The sequence below is a fragment of the Pelophylax lessonae genome, assembly GCF_965119305.1.
Source record: "Pelophylax lessonae genome assembly, chromosome: 13".
In the NCBI taxonomy this organism is placed as follows: domain Eukaryota; kingdom Metazoa; phylum Chordata; class Amphibia; order Anura; family Ranidae; genus Pelophylax; species Pelophylax lessonae.
Window position 1 is genome coordinate 9,997,555 of NC_138780.1, and position 24,490 is coordinate 10,022,044.

At 43.4% G+C, this 24,490-nt stretch overlaps 2 protein-coding genes across 2 annotated transcripts in view; one reads left to right on the forward strand and one right to left on the reverse strand.

The window, feature by feature from the left end:
* Positions 1–7,350, forward strand: part of LOC309543141 (uncharacterized protein) — a gene marked incomplete at its 3' end in the record, with an annotated part of 1,180,881 nt that extends 1,173,531 nt beyond the window's left edge. The window contains exons 35-37 of the mRNA XM_082242522.1: positions 1,724–1,888; positions 5,544–5,708; positions 7,182–7,350. Coding sequence (XP_082098648.1) covers positions 1,724–1,888; positions 5,544–5,708; positions 7,182–7,350 — 499 coding nt within the window. The remainder of the gene's footprint in view (positions 1–1,723; positions 1,889–5,543; positions 5,709–7,181) is intronic.
* A 10,385-nt stretch (positions 7,351–17,735) lies between these two features.
* Positions 17,736–24,047, reverse strand: LOC309569908 (uncharacterized protein; the record flags this gene model as incomplete). The annotated part of the gene is made up of 5 exons (XM_082275899.1): positions 23,958–24,047; positions 23,259–23,419; positions 20,357–20,537; positions 18,202–18,293; positions 17,736–17,813 (listed from the first exon to the last, which is right to left on the reverse strand). Exons 1-5 carry the CDS (start codon positions 23,986–23,988, stop codon positions 17,736–17,738), a joined length of 543 nt encoding a protein of 180 aa, XP_082132025.1. The 5' UTR covers positions 23,989–24,047.
* Between the last annotated feature and the right edge of the window lie 443 nt (positions 24,048–24,490).

A 24,490-nucleotide genomic window follows, 5' to 3' on the forward strand; every position in this document is an offset into this window, starting at 1 on the left:
GCGTTATTTTAGCGGACAATTGCGCGGTCGTGTGATGCTGTACCCAAATAGAATTGATGTCCTTTTTTTCCCCACAAACAGAGCTTTTTTTTGGTGGTATTTGATCACCTGTGCGATTTTTATTTTTTGCGCTATAAACAAAAAAAGAGCGAAATTTTGAAAAAAAAAAAAAACAATGTTTTTCACATTCTGCTATATAACATTCCCAAAAAAAATTAAAAACCAAAATTTTTTAACATTTTAGGCCAATTTGTTTTCTGCTACATATTTTTGGTAAAAAAAAAATCGCAATAAGCGTATTTTGATTGGTTTGCACAAATGTTATCTCGTCTACAACTACGGGAAAGATTTATGTAATTTTTATTGTTTTTTTTTTTACTAGTAATGACGGCGATCTGCTATTTTATGCGGGACTGCGACATTGCGGCGGACAGATCGGACGCCTAACTGACATTTTTGACACTTTTGGGGGTACCAGTGACATTACTACAGTAATCAGTACTAAAAATATGCACTGTTACTGTAATAATGACACTGGCAGGAAAGGGGTTAACCTTGTGGGGGATCAATGGGTTAAATATGAGCCTAGGGGAGTGATTCTAACTGTGGGGGGGGGGGCGTGGCTTGTGAAATGACCATAGAGACATGTGTTCCCATATAGAAGGATCACATGAGCTCTGTGATCATTTCAGGGAGAAGAGCGGTCAGCTGTGTTTACAACAGCTGACCGTCCTTCTCTCTCAGCGGGGAACGATCGCGGGTGTCTGGCGGCAATCGGCCTGACCCGTGCATCGTCTTCCCCGCTTCAGAGTGGGGGCGGGAGCGTGCCGCCGGCAGGGCGCACTCGCCCCTTAGCTTCCCGCGCCTGACCGACGTAGACGTACGTCGGTTTGCGCAGGAGAGCCACCCTTCCGCAGTAAATAGGCAGGGGGCAGTCAGGAAGTGGTTAAGACACTCACGGGCACATGGGAAGCAATCTGACACACAAACATACAAATGCACACAATTTTATCTCCAGAACATAGCTATAATTTTTTAGATTGTTTTATATTCTGTATTATATTATGTATCTTGTAATCTTATTTTATATATATATATTTTTTTTATTAAACACATTTTTGGTTTTCACACAAGAATGGAAGGATTTTTCAGTTTGATCACATCTCCCTAATACATTCTAACAATCTGATATTCCATTTATTTGGGTTACTAGTAAAACTGATGAGGTTATAGGTGGCCACACACCGGGAAATCCATTCTCTCTTACCACCCACTATTTAGTTTTGGGAGATGTATGGGGGATTTCCCCATTACTGCAGTGTTGGGGATCTCCCCATTACTACCTATGAGTACAGAGCTCTTATCAGCTGAGATAAACAGAATATCATCCCGTCCAATCACTAGCCATGCTGATTGCGGCCTCACACTGTCTGCTGATACCATTCATGCTCCATACACAAGGAGATTATAGCACAATACGAGTCATGTCAGTGGTATTCTGTGCTCATCCTGTGTATGGAGATATCACCGTCTCTACACATGGAGGACAATATTGGGGGGTCTACTCCATTATAACATTTTACTTAGCAAAATATTTGCTAGCACTTTATAAAATAAACTAAGATTCATGATAACGATAAATAAAATGAATTATATTAATATGGACCAAAGTAATATTAATGTATGAGATCTTTTTTTCTGCTAACAGTCTTTTATTCTACAGTTTAATGACTACTCACCTGACAGACAGTTCCTGCCCCCACCTGGCATCTGGAATAAGAAATAACCAGACACTGAGGACACTGATCCTGTCTAGGAACAATCTGGAGGGTCCTTATTTCAGGGATGTGATGGAGGCTCTGACAACAAGCCGGATAGAGGAATTACGGTGAGTATAACAAGGATGCTTCTCTAAATGCCCATGGGGACAAGGTGCTTTGGGGCAGGGGCTGGTATGGTTCAGGAGGGGGGGGGGGTGCTCGCTCGTCCCCCCCTTTTTCCTTACCTGCCAGGCTCCATGCTCAGATAAGGTTCTGGTATGGATTTTGGGAGAGACCATATGCCGTTTTTTTCATTTTTTTTATCTGTATTGCCAGGAGCCGAAAAATACATTACAGCCGCGAGCAAGTTTAAATGACATTTTTTCTTTTAGAAATGTCAGTATTGCTTTTTTCATTTTTATTGTTTCACTTTAAGCATCATTACAATCACTGCTCCTGTAAAAAAGATCCAGATTCTGATGTAAGGGGGCACTCTTCCAGATTCTGATGTAAGGGGCACTCCACTGGATTCTGATGTAAGGAAGGTGGCACTACGCCAGATTCTGGTGTAAGGGGATTCTCTGACGGATTCTGATGTAAGGAGCTCTCCACCGGAATCTGGTGTAAGAGGCACTCCGCTGGATTCTGATGTAAGGGGTCACTCTGCCAGATTCTGGTGTAAGGGGATACTCTGCCAGATTCTGGTGTAAGGGAATACTCTGCCAGATTGTGATGTAAGGGGGCACTCCACCAGATTCTGATGTAAGGGGGCACTCCACCAGATTCTGATGTAAGGGAACACTCCAACAGATTCTTATGTAAGGGGGCACTCTGCTGGATTCTGATGTAAGGGGCACTTCGCTGGATTCTGATGTAAGGGGGCACTCCGCCAGATTCTGATGTAAGGGGATACTCTGACGGATTCTGATGTAAGGAGCACTCCCTTTTGTTTTTATGTTGTTGTATTATCTCTTTTGTAATACCTTTCTTCTGTAACCATTGTACAATTTTCCTTTTTTTGTCTTATCAAAAAATATTTTAAAACCATAAATATTATTTGTATTTCACTAAGGCAGATCTTAAAAGAACCCCTGTCTCTTTGAAGAGCACTGCCTTACTGTAAATCTCTGGAATATTCCTGTCTGCCGTGACAGTGTGTACTACAGACATTTATTAAAAGTTGGAATTGTGCCACCCAGTTGCAGTGTAACTAAACCCAATGTCAATCACTCTGTCTTCTGGTACCTAGATAGTGGTCCCTCCAGCCAGAAACTTTTTTGCAGTGTGAGGCAGAGAGTCATCGTCACATGTTCATAATAGAGTGTGAGTTGTTGTTCGTGTTAGTTGACACCACTTTGTCACATATTCGTGGCAGCGCAATGGGAACTTACATCACCATTGTCACACTGACATCCTGTCCAAATAACATCTAGCTTTATTCAGCCCCCTCATCTTCAGCCATACTGTCTTTTACACCCCCAGAATTAAAGTGGAGTTACACCCTAAATTTATACTCCATCTTCTCGCTTCGGGTCACCTGAAAAACAAATGGATAATCGCAATTTTTTTTTTTTTTACTTACCTCGTATAGAAGAAAATATACTTACCTTACTTCCTTCTTCCTCCCCTCGGCGGCCACGGCAATTCGTCACTTCCTGGCTTTGCAATGATTCCTGGGAGCTGAACGTCATCGCTCCCAGGAATCAATGCGCCCGCACCGGCCCCGACGTCAGTTCTGGTGAGCGCCTCATTCCCTTCTAAACAGCTTCTGGGCATGCCCAGAAGCTGTGGAGGGATGATGCGCGCGCACCGGAAGTGACGGCGGGGCCGGTGCAGTGCATCGTGGGACCGAAGAAGACGGAAGAGGACGCAGAAGAGGATTGCGCTGGCTTCAAGCTGCCCACACCTGAGATGGCAGTGCTGGACAATACTTTTTCCAGGTAAGTATTTCTCCTAAAAGGTAAGTGCAACCCGGGACAGATCAGAGGCTAGCCATTGTGGAATGTACTAGCCCTGACTGTCCCAGGGGTATTTTTATTAAAAAAAGTATACCCAGGTTGGAACTCCGCTTTAAAATGCAGGTGACATCCCTGGTAAGTGTTACATTCAGTGATCTGATGAATACGTTAGTAATGGCCACTTCTTATGAAAGACATGTATTCTAGTAGCATGAAGGTTGGGTGTAGCGTGTGCAGCAGCAATAATTCACACAGACAGACACAGGGCAGAACTTGTATTGAAATTATTCAGCAGCAGTTACAATAAACCGGTGGGCAGGCTACCCGGCCAGGTGCACTCATGGATTCCAGTAACATGAAAAGAGCAGATTTCAGCCGAACTGTCATCATCTGTTGAGAGGGGCAGAATGCGGCCTGGACATCTCGTGTCCAAACGGGAAGGTGCCCAGAAGAGTTATGACACTACAGTTTCCCTCCTCATCAGGAACCTTTTCCTACCGCTAGTACTGTCCCTACCAGGTGGGGTACCTGTCTCTACTCTGCCAACATATAAAATGTGCGCCAAACCTGGGAACCAGGGCCTTTAATAGGCTCTGCCTGACCCAAGATGGCTGGTAGGGTCACATGGGATGGCAACATCCAATAGGATAACTTCCCAGTGACCAAGGAAACTATAGCGGAACCCTGTTCCTCTTGAGTTCCTCTCCAACAACAGTGCCGCTGCAGAAGAGCACCACCTGCAGTGGAGAAAGTAGACTGCACCTGCCTACAAGCACACAGAAACTGATAGTTTTGTGCTGCCACTCCTGCTAATATAGCTGAGCTTAAAGCGGAACTTTACTCACTTCTGTGTTTGGAGATATCACTGTCTCTACACATGGATGATAATATTGGAATGTCTACTCCATTATAACTTTTTTCCTATAAAATTCTATTTCCTGGAGTTGTATAAAGTGATCTAATATAAATGATTCCAATAAAGAGAAATTAGTTCACTTCATGTAGAGAATAGTTACATATATAGTAGTTGAGGTTGAATAAAGACATCAGTCCATCCAGTTCAACCTGTACAGGTGTGTGTGTGTGTCAGTGGCCTGATCATTTCCCATAACCCTGAATGTTGTGATCTGTGAGATGCATGCCCAAGAGTCTTTAAAAGTAGCCATACTCCCCGCAGCTACCACCAATTGTGGAAGAGAGTTCCACATTGTCACCGCCCGTACAGTGAAGAACCCCTTACGCAGCTTAAGGTTAAACCGCCTCTTCTCTAATCTCATTGTGTGGCCACATGTCCTCTTGAACTCCTTGGGACTAAAGAGTTTTCTACCTATGCTGGGATCCCCATTGAGGTATTTGTAAATTGCTATCATGTCCCCTCTCAGGCGTCTCCTCTCCAAGAAGAATAAATTAAGCGTTTGTAATCGCTCCTCATAAGTAAGGTCCTCCAATCCCCTAATTACTTTAGTTGACCTTCTTTGGACTCTCTCCAGTTCCAGCACATCCTTTCTGAGGATTGGCGACCAGAACTGGACAGAATACTCCAGGTGTGGCTGGACCAGGTTTTATAAAGTGGAAGGATTATAGATTTATCTCTGGAATATATCCCCTTCCTTATGCATGCTAATATCCTGCCGGCTTTGACAGCTGCAAGTTGACGTTGCATGCTATTACGTAGTCTATCTTCTCTATCCTGGATTCCCCCAGAGGTTCCCCTCTAGAGCATAATTTGTGTTTTATGATTTTGGCCCCAAGTGCAATATTCATACATTCATACCTAGGGGAGAAATATATGTTCTGCTGGTAACATTCTTCTCTTCTTCTACAGACTGGATAATAATTACCTGACAGACAGTTCCTGCCCCCACCTGGCATCTGGAATAAGAAATAACCAGACACTGAGGATACTGAACCTGTCTGATAACAATCTGGAGGGTCCTCATTTCAGGGATCTGATGGCAGCTCTGAAAGCAACCCGGATAGAGGAATTACAGTGAGTATAACAGGACTGACAGAGATAGTGTTAAGAAATTTAGGACGCTTTACATCCAAACATATATGGTAATACTGAAGTGTCTGTTCGAGTTGTGCCCAACATGCAGCCTGTGGCCGCCCATAGTCTGCTGTGCATCAGGCAATTTGCAGAGGGGCAGTGGGATGTTGATTGCTCTGACAGTCTCTGCTTCTGGCACAAAATTTAATCCAGTACAGTAAGACAAAGTAATTTCCAAGAATGGGGTAGGACTAACAGTACTGCCACTGACCATAACTGGGGTTAGCTGCACTGATACTGAGCATCAATGCAAGGAGGAGGGTAACAGCATTGCCACAACCACCAATGCGGGGGTCATTATTGCACTCACTGGTACTGGTGCTTGGGGTTTATTTGCTGTCACTGACATCAGTGCTGGGAAGCTAGTTACAAGTACTTCCGCTGACACTAATGTTGGGGCACTGACCATCAATGTACTGAGGGAGGGGCTAATGAATACTACCACTGGCCACCAGTGTATGGGAGGAGCTAATTAACATGATTACTGGCCACCAGTGCCACAGGCTCCTGTTACTATCAATCTGCCCAGGGAGGAGAGACAGCGGCGAGAGCCGCTGGTCTCGTGCACATCACTGGATTGGATCGGGCTCAGGTAAGTATAATGGGGGGGGGGCTAAGAGAGATTTTGTATAGAATGCCTTAAGGTGAAAAACCTTAAGGCTTTAGAACCACTTTCAACACAATCATTGACCACCAATACACAGAAGGAGCCAATTAACTACACCAATGACCACCAATACACAGAGTGAGCTAATTAGCACTTCCACTAATGTGTGTGGGGATTAACAGCAGTGTCACTGAACACTAGGGATGAGTGGATGGTTCGGTCCTAACCTAGGTTTGGACCAAACTTTGGCTGTTTGGAAATTCGGACAAACATTAGCTTATGCAGCCCCCTTTTTGACGGGAGCTGTGCATGATATATAGAAGCCTTCTTTCTACTGCTTCTTTATATGACAAGTTCCCACTATCACTGGTTCCTAAGGAAGCCACGAGTGCTTGCACCTGCTGTGTCCCTAGGAACAGGAACAACTGACGTCATGGGAATCTCCACCCCTTTTAAGCAAAGAGGCGGGGATAGCAGTGACATTACTGCCCAAATATGGCTATTAGCCATATCTGGGCAATGATATTGACCAAATATGTCCATGGCTAATTTGGGCAATGATGTCACCACTATCCCCACCCCTTCCCCTATATAGCTGATGACAAGGTTATGGGGATAAGGCCCTTGTCCTCATCAACATGAGCAAGGCACCCCTCATGTTTGGGACAGTTGGCCAAGTATGGTTCAGGAGGGTGGGGGAGCATGCTTGCAAGGGAAATGAGTTCCATTTGTGTAGAGAATAGTTACATTCATTCCTGGGGGAGAAATTATTTTTCTTCAGGTAAAATTCTTCTCTTCTTCTACAGATTGTCTAATAATCAGCTGACAGACAGTTCCTGCCCCCACCTGGCATCTGGAGTAAGAAATAACCAGACACTGAGGATACTGAACCTGTCTGAGAACAATCTTGATGGTCCTCATTTTAGGGATCTGATTAAAGCTCTGACAACAAGCCGGATAGAGGAATTACAGTGAGTATAACAGTATGCAAGAAGTAACACCAAATGCAAGAAGTAACACTACATGTCTCTGAACACAGTAGTATGGGATTCCAGCATCAAATATGGCTGCTGGCTGTTCCTTTGCGCAAGTGCAGTAGCATGTGTCAGGCTCATCCCTACAGGTCTCGTCACAGATGACGTCTTCAGGGGTCTGAAGACATCCTCTGTGACAAGACTGGTGCAGATCACAACTCTTTTGAGGGTAATAAAATCTGGCAAGTCTTGTATGTCACCACAGACACCTAGAAGACCTTTTAAGCATTGATGGTTACGGCTTGAGAAGTCTATCCCATTTTTTCGACACTGCCTGTGCGTTTTTTCTCTCCTTTTTATCCTGTTCTGGCGTTATATACCTTCATATGAACTCTCATCTTATTACTCTCATTTAATTTTCTATTGTTTTCCATATATTGAACATTTGTATATTATCACTTTTTTTTAACTTATATTTTCACAAAATTCAGTCTATGTATATTGACTGTTTTTCACATTTGTCACAGTGTGTCATTGATGTTTAGTGTTCACACAGTTTTAGTGTTGTTTGGATGAGATCCTGATGATATTTGGAACTAAGTGTACAGTATATTTCTTGTCACATCTTAATTGATAGAGCGCTGCACCTGTTAGTATATGCAGCGTTGGCCAGGAGAATGAGAGCTGTAGGCATGTACTGAGGGAGATTTGTTCTTAAGTCGAATTTGTTTGTAAGTTGGAACAGGTACATTTTTTTAGGTGTAGCTCCAGCCGAAAGAATAATTTAAGTTTTTTAAATAGCAAAGGGAAGGGTTAACACCCCTGCACCATTTGTTTTGCTGTCTGTGCCCCTGTTTAGAAGATTTCACCTTACTTTCTGTCCCTATGACAACTGGATTTTGAAAATTTTGGGTTGTTGTGGAATCAAGGATTGGTGATAAAGCTTCAGTGGAGACACCTTTTTCCCATGAGAACTCTTACAGGAGTGAATTTCCCTTCCTAGGGGTAGATTTCCTCTCATTTCCTGTTGTCTCCCTCTGTTTGTAAGTAGGAGTCGTTTCCAGTCGGATGTTTGTAACCCGGGGACCGCCTGTATATGGTGGCATACGGGGCCATCTTACGGAATAGGCACGCTGGGCAGTTGCCCGGGGGCCCCACCTGTCCAGCGACCCAGCCAAGCATTAGTCCCGATTCCCGTGTGCATCCCGCTGCTCTCAGGCCACTTGGGCCGTGGAAGGGGAGCCCACAACTGCAGGAATGCCTGTCCACCTCCAAGGGAACAGGCGCACACAGGACAGTCGAGTCTGACTCCCATCCGTGTGTGTGTTCACCAGACCCAGTTGCAGAACTTGGAAGCTGTCATTAGCCTGGCACTGCTGTACCAACAAATATCGCCTTATCGATAATTTCCTTTTTATTTCTCGTGGGTGATTGTCTAGGCAGGGCCCCAGTGCACTGCATTGCTCAGGGCCCTTTAATGCTCCTAAGATGGCACTGGTTGCATATTATTTAGACATTTTGTATTTTGTAATTTTGTAACATGTATTTTGCACATAATTATTTGTAAATCAGGTACACAGGGTTGATGTGTAGATCAGCGCTGCTCACACTAGATTATGTCGCATTTCTATTGTAAATGGAAAATATTTTTTTTTTCGAATTACCTCTTTTCCTTTATTTCCTGGAGCAGTTCCGGCGCCGCCTAGGCAATGACGTAACAAAGCGATTCCCATGGGCTTTTGGGATATTGTCGTTATCTATCCTAGGAGCCCATAGGAATTGCCACAACCTGTCAGGAAGAAAGAACGCCGGGAAGTGGCATTGCTGCGCAGGCGCAAGTTCGGGAGGTGCATGCTGGGTAGCCAGCTGAACCGAATAATGGAAATGAATACAGGAGGGCTTTAGTCAACAGAGATTGGACCCTGCCTGCTTCTGAGATCGTTTTGCCTCACTTAAAGCGGATGTAAACCGTGGCTGTTGTAAAAAAAAACAAAAAAAAAAACACCTACAAGGCAATTGCATAGCACATTATGAAATACTCACCTTGTATCCAGCGCTGTGCTGCCACTGCTGAGAGGGCTGACATCTTCCCCCGATATTTCTTCCTGGTTCACATGCTCCAGCTGTATGATTGGCCGGAGCCGCAATGACATCACTCCCGCATATATGCGCGGGAGCTCTTGGGTCCAGCACGAAGCTCGGAAAGTCCAGCATGGTATGCCGGACCTTCAGAGCCCATGCGCCGGTGATGTAACTGGCTGCATCCAGGGTGAAATCTCCTACACGGTGCAGGTTAAGAAAAATTTTATTTTACCTACAGGTAAGCCTTATTATAGGCTTACCTGTAGATACAAATGACCAAACGGGCTGTATCCAAATGAAATTGACGTCCTTTTTTTCCCACAAACAGAGCTTTCTTTTGGTGGTATTTGATCACCTGTGCGATTTTTATTTTTTGCGCTATAAACAAAAAAACAGCGACAATTTTGAAAAAATAACAATATTTTTCACATTTTTTTTATATGAAATTCTCAAATTTTTTAACATTTTAGGCCAATTTGTTTCTGCTACATATTTTTGGTAAAAAAAAATCGCAATAAGTGTATTTTGATTGGTTTGCGCAAAAGTTATTGTGTTTACTAACTACGGGAAAGATTTTTGTCATTTTTATTGTTTTTTTTTTAACGAGTAATGGCGGCGATCTGCAATTTTTTTTGCGAGACTGCAACATTGCGGCGGACAGATCGGACCCCTGACTGACATTTTTGACACTTTTGGGGGTACCAGTGACATTTCTACAGTAATCAGTGCTATAAATATGCACTGTTACTGTAAAAATTACACTGACAGGGAAGGGGTTAACTTTATTGGTGATCAAGGGGTTAGGTGTGTCCCTAGGGGCATGATTCTAACTGTTAGGGATCGTAGCTAGTGAAATAATCACAGAGACATACGATCCTACATAGCAGGATCGCATAGCCTCTGTCATTACTTCAGGGAGAATGACAGATGGTTGTGTTTACATCAGCCGTCTGTCTTTCTCCCTCTCCTGAGGGAGATCGCGAGTGGCTGGCGGACATCGGAGCCGCCGGTCACACGCGCTGGCTAGGCAGGGAACAAGCAGGGGCGGGAGAGCGCCACCGCCGGCACGCGCTGGCCCCATACAGGCTTGTGGGCGAGCGACGTAGTACTACGTCACTTTGCCTGCGGGGGGCTGACGGCCGCAGTAAATAGTCGCGTGGCGGTTGGCAAGTGGTTAAAGTAAAATCTACGCTCTCTAATGAAAAAATATTGAGGCTAGAGGAAAAAAGTTTTAGTCTGACAAATTGAAATACACTAATTACTAAACTTCTATGTGTTTGGCGTGTCCTATATACTGTCACGGGAAAGTCAGAACCTATTGCCTGCTTAGGGATAAACAGAAGGTTTTAGTCAGTTTGGCAGGAGGTCGTTGATTGTCTGGGACACAGTAATTTGGTCTGTGAATAATAATTATAATAATAATAGTACATATTCCTCATAATTGCACCCTAGAGAATGTGAGACCTAATAACCATTTATATCCTGTATTCTAGGATCGTGAACACCCCCTTGTCAGGTGAAGCTAGACGCAAACTGAAAGAGCTGAAATCCCTTCGTCCAAAACTGAAAGTGTCTAGACGATGACCCCAGAGGAAAAATCTCTGCTACAGCTGTGAATGGGGTCGGCGCATTACTCTGAATGAGGAGGGGAATACAATTTAGAAATGAGAAACTTGATCAAGAGGAGAATGAAACAAACGCCCGGAAGATAAGATCCTGAATCCAAACCCCGTTGAAGTCAAATGGAGCACTGCGCCCTAGCCCACCCATTTGTGTGACAATAGCAAATTTGGTGTATACTTTATGATGCACAAAGTTTCATATATGTTATACTGTTCTCTAGAGGGGATATGTTTAATCCATGATCAATTTAATTTTAACCCCTTGACTCTGACAGTACGCAGATATGCTGCCTCACTGAACTGGGCTTTTTTCCGTGGGGCCGTGAATCTGCATGTCCGTCTTTGTGCTGGGACTGCGCCACACAGTGTGCTCATAGCACAGAGACCAGGGTCTCAGCGAGAACCCCCGGGTCCTGTACTAACAATCTGGACCCAGAACACCCAATCTTTGTGATAGCCTCTGATTGACTATCACAGCAACTAGTCACTTTGAAGTCCACCCCTGTGTCTCTCTCTCTTTGCATGGAGAGGAAGGTACATTGTATCTCTCTCTCTCCTTGCATAGAGAGAGAAACAAACAATTGTGTGTAAAAAAAAAAAAAAAAAATATATATATATATATATATATATATATTGTAGCAGAGCGTCCCAGAGAGAGACAGGAAAAGTCCTGTTCGGGGTTTATACATCAACCAGGCATCTCTTGTATACCTTTAGGGATCTCTGATCCATGATCCAGTTCAGATCTTGGTCCTCTTCACCAGGCCAATTTAAACTCACGTGAGACAGACAGCAGTGCTCTCTCTCAGCCTGGGAAATCAGACAAGGTTTGTCTAGGAAAGCGGAAGGTCAGTAAACTTATCAGACTGTGTTTTTGGAAGCTGACAAGCTGTAGGCTTGTTCAGCCTGTTAGTGAGGGCCTGCTTTGTGTGTAGTAAGTGCCGGGACACGGCTAGGATTTTGTTTTGTTATTATCATTCCTGCTTGTTTTCCTTAAAGCACTGTACAGCACCTGTATATAGACTTGTATATAGCACCAATAAACACCGCACTGTTTGTCACTACTTCACTGGACTTGGTATCTGTGCCTGAAAGACTGCTTATCCCAGGGAGCTTTGCACCTGCTACCTGTTCCCCAGCTTACAACATATATATATATATATATATATATATATATATATATATATATATATATATACAAATAAAGAAAAAATACCTAGATCAAGGTTTGATCTAGGTCAGTGTCAGGGTTAATGTTTGGGTCAAGCAAGGGTCAAAGGTAAAGGTCACGGTCAAAGGTCATGGTCAGTATATTTTAAACAGGATTAAAAAAATCAGGAGCACGAGTATTTATTTTGGGTTGTTTTTTGGTGGCAGGTTATGGTAGTAACAAGAAACATACAGCTAAATTTGAAAAAATATATATATATTTTTTTACTATTTTGTGCCAGTTTTTCTTTGATAATAAAAAAATCACGGGATATCCGTTACCATTTACCTCCAAATGAATGCCCAATTTTTTTCTGGGAAAAAAAAAAAAGATATTATCCACCAGAATGCACAAAGTAGTTGTGATGATATGTATGTTTTTACTAACACATGTCAAAGTTGCAAAAGTGTGCTTAGGCATTAACATTCGTTTTTCCCTTAGGCGGGAAGGGGTTAAATAGATAGTCTCCTTATTCAATTGTTACATTGTATACAAATGATTTTATTTTAGACCAATAAATTTGTTACACGTAGGTACATTAAATATCCCCTAAACATGCTCCGTTTAGGAGATATTGCTGTAGTTTTACTGTGGCAGGTCGGCTCTGTCCCACAAAACGATGTACCTGTACGTACGTCGCTTCGCAGGACCGCTAGTGGCCACAGGGGGTCCGGCAGCCGTGATGTCCACCCAGTACACACGATCGCTCCCCGTGGAGACAGAACAACGGTCCGCTGTTGTAAACACGGCAGACCGCTGTTCTGTCAGTAAAAAACATAGGGATCCTGTGTTCCTCTTGTTTAGGAACACAGGTCTCTGTGTTCATTCAGCAAGCCCATCCCCCACACAGTTAGAAAGCACCTCCTAGGGCAGTGAACTGGGAATGGAGTTGACACCTGCCAGAGGGGGAAACGCGTCGGACGGAGTAGTTAGCACCTGTCAATTCACACGGTCTTCACTGCAGGCGGCCTTGTTTGCTTAATCAACGATTTGTTTTGCTTCTCTATCTTTGATCTGATGTAAGTGCATCTTTATTTTTTTTAATAAACGGTTTTAGAAGGTAATGCACCACGAGTCCCCTTTTTTTTCCATACATGTCTTCTGCTCAAAGAGCCTGTCAACAGCTGTGTGGTGATGTCATCTTGAACAGATAGTGGAAGGGGTTCGGGATCGTTACTGTGAAGAGCCTGTCAGTTCCCTCACAGCAGCTGAAGGCAGATTGGGATCGTTATTGTGAAGAGCCTATCAGTTCACTCTCACAGCAAGTGAAGGTGGATCGGGATTGTTCTTGTGAAGAGCCGTTCAGTTTACTCATACATCAGCTGCTGGGAAGGAAAGGATTTCTGCCTCAGAATCTAAACGGAGGGGGATCCTTTTTCCTGTATTGAAAAGTCGGGTGATCAAAGCTGCTTGCCTACAGCCTGCTGGTAAGCGGCCATTACCTTTACTCACACTCACATCACCAGGGTTTTTCACCTATTAGTATTTGAATCGGTGTTATTGAGTGGATACTTCGTATGGGATTTAATTTGAACATTTTATCTATGAACTTATCACTGACTGAAAAAAAAATGTCAAGCTTGTTGTGAACCCCTGCCTGTCTCTGACCCGGAATCTGATCGTGATTCTGTACCTATCTGTCTCGGCTTGTGACCTGATTCCTCGCTACTGCTCATCTCACCTCAGGATCTCCAAGTTCACCATCCCAACTTCCTGGGGCCCCCTTCCACTTCACGCCCTTCCACTTCAGCAGTTTCCATCTTCACCACCAGGAGTAATTGAACAGGAACTGTGCAAGAGGCCACCCTTATCATTTGGAGCTCTACTAACATGTATGTGACATCACTTCTATGACCATCATCAAAGCTACATTATCTGCCTGCTATTCAGGGAAGCTGCAAAGAGTTTAGGGCTATACAGGCTCAGGGAGTTGCATATTATAGGGCAGTGGTCCTCAACTCCGATCCTCGGGGCCCACTAACAGGCCAGATTTTAAGTATTACCTTGGGGAGATGCAGACTAGAATACTGCAATCACTGAGCAGCAAATTAGATCACCTGTGATGTAATTTAGTTATCTTGCAAACCTGGCCTGTTAGTGGGCTTCGAGGACCGGAGTTGAGGACCACAGTTATGGGGAATGTACAGTATAGTGACTGTACATACTAAAAAAAAATATCCCCGTTGTTCACAAAGCTTAAAAGCCCAAGTTGAAAATTACACACACACAGCTAAAAAAGTCAGAGGAGTGACTCCACCAACCCCCACCCTTCTGCCTAATGTGTAGAGACATTTCTCTGCTAAAGCCTCATACACACGCGTCGAAAATCGGCAGGGAATTTTCGTCCGATGGCCGATCTGCCGCTTTTCGGCTTGTTAGTATGATGCTTCCGACAACCGACTCCGACTTTTCGGCCGAAAATATCTGGTGTGCAGGTTATAAAATTTTTGTCCGCCGTCAAAACACGGCCGATTTTCGTGCAGTCAGTACAGATTTCGACAGGGAAAAATCTAATGAGCAAGTCTGGGCATGCTCAGAGAAGAAAGAACACAAAGAAAGCAAACCAGCACATGACATCACTTCTGAAGTAGAATTTTGTCGGGCGAGAAAATTCGTGTGCAATCTAGAGTACATTCCAACCAACAGACACCACTCTGGACAAAAGACGGACGGTCGGTCGGCCGATAATCGTTGCGTGTGTACTAGGCTTAAGTTTCAATTAGCGAGAGAGTCTGAAAGTGAACAACTTCTGCCGTAATCTATCTAGTAATTAAATGGTTATTTGTAAAACAAATATTTTATTTAAATAGTGAGAAAATAAATAAAAACATCAGTTTAAAATGTGGAAACCGCAACAAAAATTACCCAAAAGACACTGTTTAACAATACCCACTATTTACAAAATGTATAAAGCCCAGGTGATACGGTTTTTATCCAGCATTGAGCCTTCACCATCTGCTGGTCCTTACTTCGTACTGCAGCTCATGTCTCTGTTGTGCACACCTGGCTTCATTAGTGGACTTTCAAAGGAAGTCAGAACCTAAATACTGCATCTAATCAAAAGATTTGCATGCCCATGTCCTTGATAGAAGTCTGTCTCTCCATCTTGGACTTCTGTTTGACTGTTTATGACTTGGCTTATGCCCCATACACACGTGCAGATTATCTGCAGACTTTTGTCTGCAGACTTACCTTTTCTATGTAGTGCAAGGGCCTGCCGGATTGCATACAAATTGAAAGTGTTTAGGTTTGACCTCATATTATATGGTTTTGGTAAGTCTGCAGACAAAAGTCTGCAGATAATCTGCACGTGTGTATGGGGCATTATTCCAGTGTATTGTTTGATTCGGAGGGGTGTAGAGGCACGCTTGATATGGAAGGTCACCACACTTGAGGTTACTCTTAAAAATATTTATTGGAATTCACAGTCCACATTCACATTGGTCCGTTTTGACATGCGATTTGACATGTCAAATCGAAGCCAATTGCCGGCAATGGCACCGCCTGAATTTTGGGGCTCTGTACCATTTCCCAAAAGTAGTTTCTGTACTACTTTTGGCGACTTCGGGGGTGATTTTAACAGACATCTGTGCAGAAACCCACACAGATGTCTGTTAAATCGCCCTCGAAGTCGGACTAAAAATTCCAGGTTTGAAATCGCGCGTGTTCAGGTGAACTTGCACAATTTTAAACTGGCCTCAGTGTGAACTTAGGCTAAAAGTGCTAAGTAGAGCCAACACCTTTCGGCGGGAAATGCCTCTCTCTCTCCGTTAGGGCTAGAGTACATGAAAAAATTAACAATGTATGTAGTAAATATGGAGCAGTTCTATGATAGATGAGAAATTACAACAAAAAGGTACCATCCAACTGTATTATTATTGTATTATATTTATTGTAATTTCTCATCTATCATAGAACTGGTACATATTTATTGTAATTTCTCATTTATGATAGAAATTCTACATGTTTACTACATAGATTTTGAATGTTTTCATATATACTAGCCCTAACGAATGGGGAGAAATTTCCCCTGAAACACATTGGCTCTACTCATCACTTGTGAACTGTGAATTCCAATAAGCATTTTTTATTGAGACGACCATCTACTTCTACACCCTTCCAAATGTGTCTTGCAGAGTGCTATTCCTTCGCTATCAGAGAGGCAGCAGCTGAAACCCTAAATCTTGCCTTCATCGGCCACGTACCCCCAAGAAGGACTACACATCCCAGACCACCTCCAGGGATACTAGACTGGGTACCAGTCCAGCGCTTTCACACACAGGCATTGGATGCATATTGTTTGGACAGTGTTTACATGCGGCTTGACTGTACAAATTATGGTCATCAACCTGTTACTTCTGTTATTGTCCATCAATGTTCCATGTACCTTTCTGGAGCCTGACCTTTGTTTGTCTGCCCCTGTCCTGGTCATTAGAATGCAAAGTCTGCTACTGTCCATAGTTTGCCTTGACCACCTGTCTGGGGGCTTACTAGGGTTGCCACCTCATCCCTTTAATCCAGGACACATATTAATCACACAGGTTCTGAGGCTGATATAATGCACATAAGGCACCAAGTGAGTTTAATTACCACCTTAATCAGCCACAGAGATGGTATAATGAATGTGTGTCCTGGTTTAAAGGGATGAGGTGGTAACCCTAGGGCTTACACCACTCTGGCATTAGTCCTACTAGTGGTTGGCAACAAAGAGTGTCTACCAAACTGTGTAATATCAATAATAGTTATTCAATGGTACCAGTCAGTGGCGGCCCATCCATTGGGGGGCAGGGGCGCAGCCCCCCCTATCCATGCGTCCGGCCCCCTAATCTATATGCAGGGCGCCGGACGCATGGATTCCAATGGGCGTTTTTTTTTTTTTGAAGCACGTGATTAGAGACAGAGGCTCTAATAGGCTTCAAAAAAGGGTGGGCTTGGGGCGCAGAGCACTGCGTCCTGAGCCCACCCAGTTGTGTGACAATAGCGAATGAATATTCGCTATTGTCACATGGATTTTCCTCCTGGCCAATCAGGAAGCTGAGACCGTTTCCCGATTGGCCCGAAAGGAGAAGCCATGCCATTGGCCAAGGAGGAGGAGGAGGGAGGAGATGAAGGAGACTGAGGGGGAAGCCGCTACCGCTGCTGCTGCTGCTGCCTGCCCTCCACATGTCCAGGGTGAGTGAGCCGGCGACAGGGGGGGGGGTATGGTGTGTGGGCTGGTGTGGTCCAGGGGGGGGGGGGGGAGATATGGTGTAGTCCATCTGATGCCCCCCCCCTCCGGCCCATGGAGCACCAGCCGCCACTGGTACCAATACAGTAAACAGAAACATATGCTGGCGGAATGATTGGTCACCTCTTCTTGAAAATATTTGTCAGACTACCAATGCAATACTCATCATCATTACGTTTTTCATCAAAACTGATGTCCTTAGAGGTCCATGTATGCCCAATGTATGTAAGTCCTTTTACAGTACTTTAACTTTCAGATCTGCTTTGTTCTTTAGGCCTTGAAAGCTTCTCACTACTTCTTGGGAAAAGCCATTCACACGAAGTCTGCAAAATAAAGACACAAAAATCTGCACCAAAATGTAAAATGTCTGTGACAGCTGGACAGCACTTATAAGAAATTTAAAGCCTTTTCTAAACCTGGCCATAGGAAATAAATGAAAGCCTCCTGGGCTGACTTTTTTTTGGCAAGCTGGATGGCCATGTCTTGTCTATGACTCTAGCAGAGACTAGATATTGTCCTGTCACAAAATTAAAGTATACTGTATGTGTCCTAACAGAAGTATGGAAGCCACCCTCTAAAAATATTGTCATTCCCTCACATGTGCCATGCCCATATCTTGGGCCACATGGCACCGATGTAATGAATGTTACCATTCCCGCATCTGTTCAAACACTTTCATTGGGTTTTTGTTTGCATGGGTGACGACCTTACAGGTCGATTGATGCAAGACATTCCAAAAGTTCTTGTAGCATCTTCAATCTCCTTGCAGAAGCCTTTTCGTAATGTTGGGCTATCTCTGTATACTTGAATAAAAACCAAAAAATATATTGATCAGCAATGGCTTCATTTATTTTAGAGTCAATAGCCAGAACAAGTATACAGTTCTTACTTCATTCTGACTGTCCATACATGTTTTGGGTCAGTGACTGAGAACATACTAAATCCAGAGGCAGCCAAAGAATTATTATGTTTAAAAGGTCATTGACTTAAAGTAGTAAAGTTAGTGACAGCCAGGCAGACTTGTATAAAGTACTCGAAATTTCTACTTGAGTAAAAGTACAAGTGCTCGATCAAAAAATTACTTGAGTAGAAGTGGAAGTGCTCGCAGAAAAAGTTACTTAAGTAGAAGTACTAAAGTATTCAACATTTTTTTTACTTAAGTATTGCAAGTAGTTTTTTCAAAAAAATTGCTACTTAAGTACTAAAAGTAAAAAGTACCAGTAGTTTTGAAAAAAAAATTCTACTCAAGTACTGAAAGTAGAAGTAGAAGTACTGTGTTATGTAGTTATTAAAGAAAGAAGTCAAAAGTTTGAACATCATATTGTTTTTTATTATTTCAAATGATTTATTCAAATGATTAACCTGTGTTTGTTAGTAGTTTCTTGATGCACTTTAAGCGCTGTAGCACCATTTATTTGTTTGTTTCATATTTTCTTTTTATTGGAAAGATTTGGTATAGCAGCTTTTATTATACACAGCCTTTATTTTCGTATGCGCTGATTTACAAATGACATTATACACATTTTTTTGAGCGTTATGCAACCTGCCATCTACTGTTCTGGCAGTGGTAATTTTTTTAAAAGTAACGAGTAACTATGCAGCACAAAAAAAAAATACTTGAGTAGAAGTATCGAAATCATCGAAAAAATGTAGTGAAGTAAAAGTAGAAGTAGGAGAAAAAAATTCTACTCTAGGAAAGTACAGATACCGCATTTCGGTACTTAAGTACAGTACTTAAGTAGTTCTACTTCGTTACTATACATCTCTGCCTATTCCCCCCTACCTGGGCCCTCCTGTGTCACCTCTCCCCCACTCCCCAGCGCTGCCGGCTTCCTTCCTTTTTTTCTCCCACTAGAAGCTGTGGGTACACACAGTGCCGGGACAAGACCATCGAGCGCTCAAGGCAAAGATGCAAAAATGCGCCCTCCCTTCCCTTAGGATTAGGTTCAGGGTGCCCCATCCCTGCAATAAACGATTGCGCCCAGGGCAGACGCTCCTCCTACCCCCCCCCCCTGTCCCAGCCCTGGATGCCCAAAACCTCACATGATACCACAGTGCCCAGGGCAGTGTCCCCTCCTGCCCACCCCTTGTCCAGGCCCTGGATGCCCCCAAACCTCAAATGATATCATGGTGCCCAGCATAGCCGCCCCTCCTGCCCACCCCTTGTCCTGGTCCTGAATGCCCCCAAACCCCACATGATATCACAGTGCCCAGGGCAGCCGTCCCTTCTGCCCCCCCCCCCCTTTGTCACGGCCCTGGGTACACAGGGGGATCTTCATGATGTAGTCCGGGGGAAAGGGCTGGTAAATATGCTAATTATCAGCCCCCTACTTTTTTAAATGAACACAGTGAGTGCTCGGTACCGATCACGCAATGTGTTCATTTATATCTGAAGCATAGTAAACTATGTTTTTTCCTATGCTTCCGTTTATGAATGAACATGAGCCTCAGTCTCCTGTTCATTGATTTGCGTAAACCAATCAATATTGGTTTTGGGATTTTTGGGATTTTTTTTACCAAAAATATGCAGCAGAATACATATTGGCCTAAAATGATGAAAAAATTAGATTTTTACATTTTTTTTATTGGGAATGTTATATAGCAGAAAGTGAAAAATATTGTTTTTATTTCTGAATTGTCGCAATTTTTTTGTTTATAGCACAAAAAATAAAAATCACACAGGTGATCGAATACCACCAAACGAAATCTCTATTTGTGGGGAAAAAGGACATCAATTTTATTTGGGTACAACGTCGCACGACCGCGTAATTGTCAATTAAAATAACGCCTGGCCTGGTCATTAAGGGGGAGAATCTTCCGGTCCAGAATTGGTAAATTAAAACAATGATCTGGAGTAATATGTTACCTTCGACATGCTGGATTTCACCAATGACCGCTAGTAAATTGTGATGAGGGTGATTGGTCTGTAGGGAATAAAGACATTCGAAAAATCCTATCACGGCTTCTCTTCCTTTATCAATAACATCCTGTACCAAGTTCTCCGAAAACGCTGAGGATCCGAGGTCTCTTTTCATCGACTCGTAATGCTGGAAAGACATTGGAGATTTCGAAAGGGAAGGAAATTTGAAAATTTCTACACAAAATATGGATGACTGGATTATGAAAACTGCCATGGACACCGAGAATACAAAAGTCAAACTTTAGGAGTCTGGTTTATGAAGAAGACATCGTAGTGGGTGATGGGCATCCGCATGGGCATTCTGTCATTGCACAACAGGAAATCACAGAGTGAGAATCCAGTTATATAACATTTACCACTGAGCTTCCGTTGTTCACATTACAAAAGGGAACTTGTGTTTTTTTTTTATTATTTTATTAAAATATTTTTATCACAGTGTTGTTTCTGCTATGATTTTCACATTTTTACAAGCTTGCTCTTTTTTGACTGTTTTTGTTATTTTATTATAGTGGCTGTTTCTACTTTTAGAAGTTATACTGTTGCATTCCCTACAGAGGCGTAACTAGAACCTTCAGGGCCCATGAAGAGCCCCTGGACCCCCGGCCGGGGCCCTTCCCTTCAAGCCTGGGGCTCTTCCCACTGATCCTGGGGCCCTTTACTCTCATTGCGGGGCCCTTTATTACTATCCCACAGCGGGACCCTTTCACAAGTTCTGAAGTGGGCCCCCTTCCTGCCATCTTGGGGCCTCCCCACGGTGGTGGAATGCCAGGGTCCGGTTGCAAGTGTGACCTTTGCGATCCTGGAAGTTCACCCACTGGTGTCAGTAGTTTTTGTTTTTTTGGTATTTTAATTGCATTATATTTTATCATTTTATTTTATTTTTTTACAATGTGACTGACTATGACTCTGCCCATTTAGAAAAGGAAGGAGCTGGTTAATTACATATTTACCGACCCCTTCCTGGTTCTTTATTGTGACACATCCCCTGCAGCAGCTGGCAGGAGAGGGGAGCAGCACAGTGGGGAGGGGGGGGGTCCAGGGGAGCACACAGGGGGCCAGAGACAGCAGAACACAAGTGAAATGGATAGGGGGAGTGGCGGGGGAAGCATACAGAGGAACCAATCTCCTCCATTTTCCTCCTGCAGTTACAGGAGGGAAAAGAGGACAGTGATTTCTCTACATGCTGCCCAGGTGTACAGGGGAGCCGCACAGGCCGCCTGGAGCATGGGACCTGGTTGCAATTGCAACTCCTGCAACCCCAGTAGTTACTCCGCTGATTCCTAACAAAGCAAGCACTTACTACTAACCTGTCCCGTTATCACACTGACAAACTCCTTTGATCAGATTAGGTTACTTTATCAGTATTGTATTAAATAAAATCAAAATATACATAAAACATGTTATTTACTCTAATCTGTTTTGGATAATGTTTCTCAATGATCTTCAGCATCCGGCACACTTCCAGTTATCTCAGATGCCGGGTCCTGTGCTCTGAGCAGGGGAGGACTGGCCCAGGGGGCAGGGGGGCAATTGCCCCCCTGGTCGCTCTCATGCCCCGTAAAAAGGCTGCACCGCTTCTGCCACAGACATGCCTAAAGGATTCCTGGTGAAGAGAAGTAAAAAGTCCCCACTACTGACCTACAGATAAAGACAAGGTCAGAGCACAGGCCTCCCCCCAGCATGGATGGTGTAAACTGTGTCTGATCAGAGGCTGGTTCCATGCCCCACTGAAGACTCTCCTCTGAGGTTCCTTCTACCGTCCCCTGTGGTTATAATGAATACAGACCCTCCCATTCAGTAATCAGTTTGGAAAGGACTTACGGAAACAAGTGTTTTTTTTTTTTTTTAACAGAAAAAAGGTAGGGTTCTGCTACCTGTTCACATATCGCAAAGTGATTCCTGCTACTCGATTATCAAAGCATTGCAAAGGGCAAGCCCATTCACTTGATGGGCTTCCCTATGTGCATTTGTCACCCGAAAAAAAAAAATCTGCTGCTCCTTTTTGGGTGTATTGTGGGAATTTTATTAGGATTAGTGTGGACATTTTTCCGGATGTGTTTTATTTAGATTGTCATTATGGGTCCTGTTGTTGGTTTGCTTGCAAAACGCTCTTTAGAACTGGCATTGAGGAAGGACTACTGGCAGTGAAAACCTTCCCTTAGATGTGTAGATGCGTTCGCTCTACATAGACATCTCAGCCGGCGAACACTCCATGTGAGGGTCTGTTTGCAGGTATAGATCTATGTGTATTGCGGTGTGGAGTCAATATCATTTTGATATCTATCTGCCTTTATGAAGGGATACATGCTCATGTCTTTCTACTGTGCCTGATCACCATAGTGGAAACAGCATGGCTCTTTCTCGGCAGATAGCCTCACGTCTGTGCTTTGCTGACTCCCATCATTACCTCTAAGAGCAGCGGCACCTGGACCCCCCACAGTGAAAAAAGCAGCGGAGCGGGGCAGGGTGGGCGTGCCCCCCCACAGTCGTGGAACTTTAGGGCCCAGTTGCAATAGCAATTGTTGCGACCCTGGTAGTTCCACCACTGTCTTGGGTGTCAATTTGCTGCTCCTCTCCAAGTACTGCCTGGGTCCAATGGACCCAGTGGGACCCACGGTAGGGCTGGCCCTGCTAATTGGCAACACTCCCTTCGCAGCGAGCGGTAGCAAAAGAAGTATGCCAACAAATGTTAATAATATATAAATATATATATAAGTGTTAGCAAAACAAACAATAGAGTACAACATAGGTCTTCACATGAACTAGATATGCAGGTAAATAATATATTATATATTCTGCACTTGATGATATTTTGATAGAAGACAGGCCATGGACAATGTCACCTTACCTCTGCATTTAGATCAGTTCGAGATTTCAGCTCGGCCAAGAAGCTCTGAGTGTCCAACACCTGGGCAATATATATCAGATCATCTCTGAAATATTCATACATCATCCGCAGCTCATGCATTTCATATTTGGACAACTTCTGACTGAACTTCTGAAGGTCATCTGGGTAATAATAATGAAAAGTCCAAGCAATTATTAAGGGTGTGTCTACTTAAAAGCAGAACTTCAGGCAAATAGCTAAGTACACAGATGGAATACAGGTTTGGGGGCTGTTTTCCTGTCTACCTAGTGCTGAGATTTACAAAGCAGGGAACCTGGTCTTTCTCTGATGCAGTTTATCTTTCACTTACAGGTCTCCCCACCTGAAGCATGTGACTGGACAATGAATGGAGGGGGAGTGGACTGATGAACTCATTTTTCTATACGTCTGCTCTCTTCTCCTTTTAGCATGCTCCTTACATTGCAACACACCTGACTACTGCCTTTAGCTGCTTCTCCCTTCCCCTGTCTGTTCTTCCTTTAATGGGACTGGAAAAGGTTGATAGCAATTCCAATTCTGGTACTTACACTGCTTGCATTTTAAATATAGGGATGCATTACTGATTACTGAACTGCACTAATCTATGTATTGTATATCTGCCTGGAGTTCAACTGTAAAACTTTGAGAAATATCATGATATAGGACTGGAAGGAGACTAACCTTCAACTTGTTCTCCAGATGTTTGGTCCATCTTCCATAATCAATATGATGTTTATTACTGAAAGACAAAGCTTATCATTAAGAATAGCACACCACTGCATTGTTTGGAGGAAAATAAAAATAAGTGCAAGAACAGTGTGCACCCAAACCACCTCAAAGCACATCACTCACATTCACAACAATCCCTATGGTCTTAGAAAAAATAAAATTTAGGCATATATCAGTTAGGCCTACTATCTCGTATTAAAACTGCCATGCTGCTGGCCAATTTTAAACTACTGTATTATTTGGCTTATTATATCTAATGAAAACTGTCCCGTTTTATGCCAACTGTACATTGTTGTATCCTTTGTAGTATTTTAATTCTTGCATTAAAGCCACATCTTGTGTGTTTTTGTCTGTAGTAATTTTAGCCTTGCTATCCCCAGTTTTGGTCCATAGAACTATCTGCTGCTTGAACAAAAGAAAAAATGTCCCCAAATCACCCTCATGTCCAGCATCTTAATGCCATCTTTGCAAAACTGTTGGCTTTG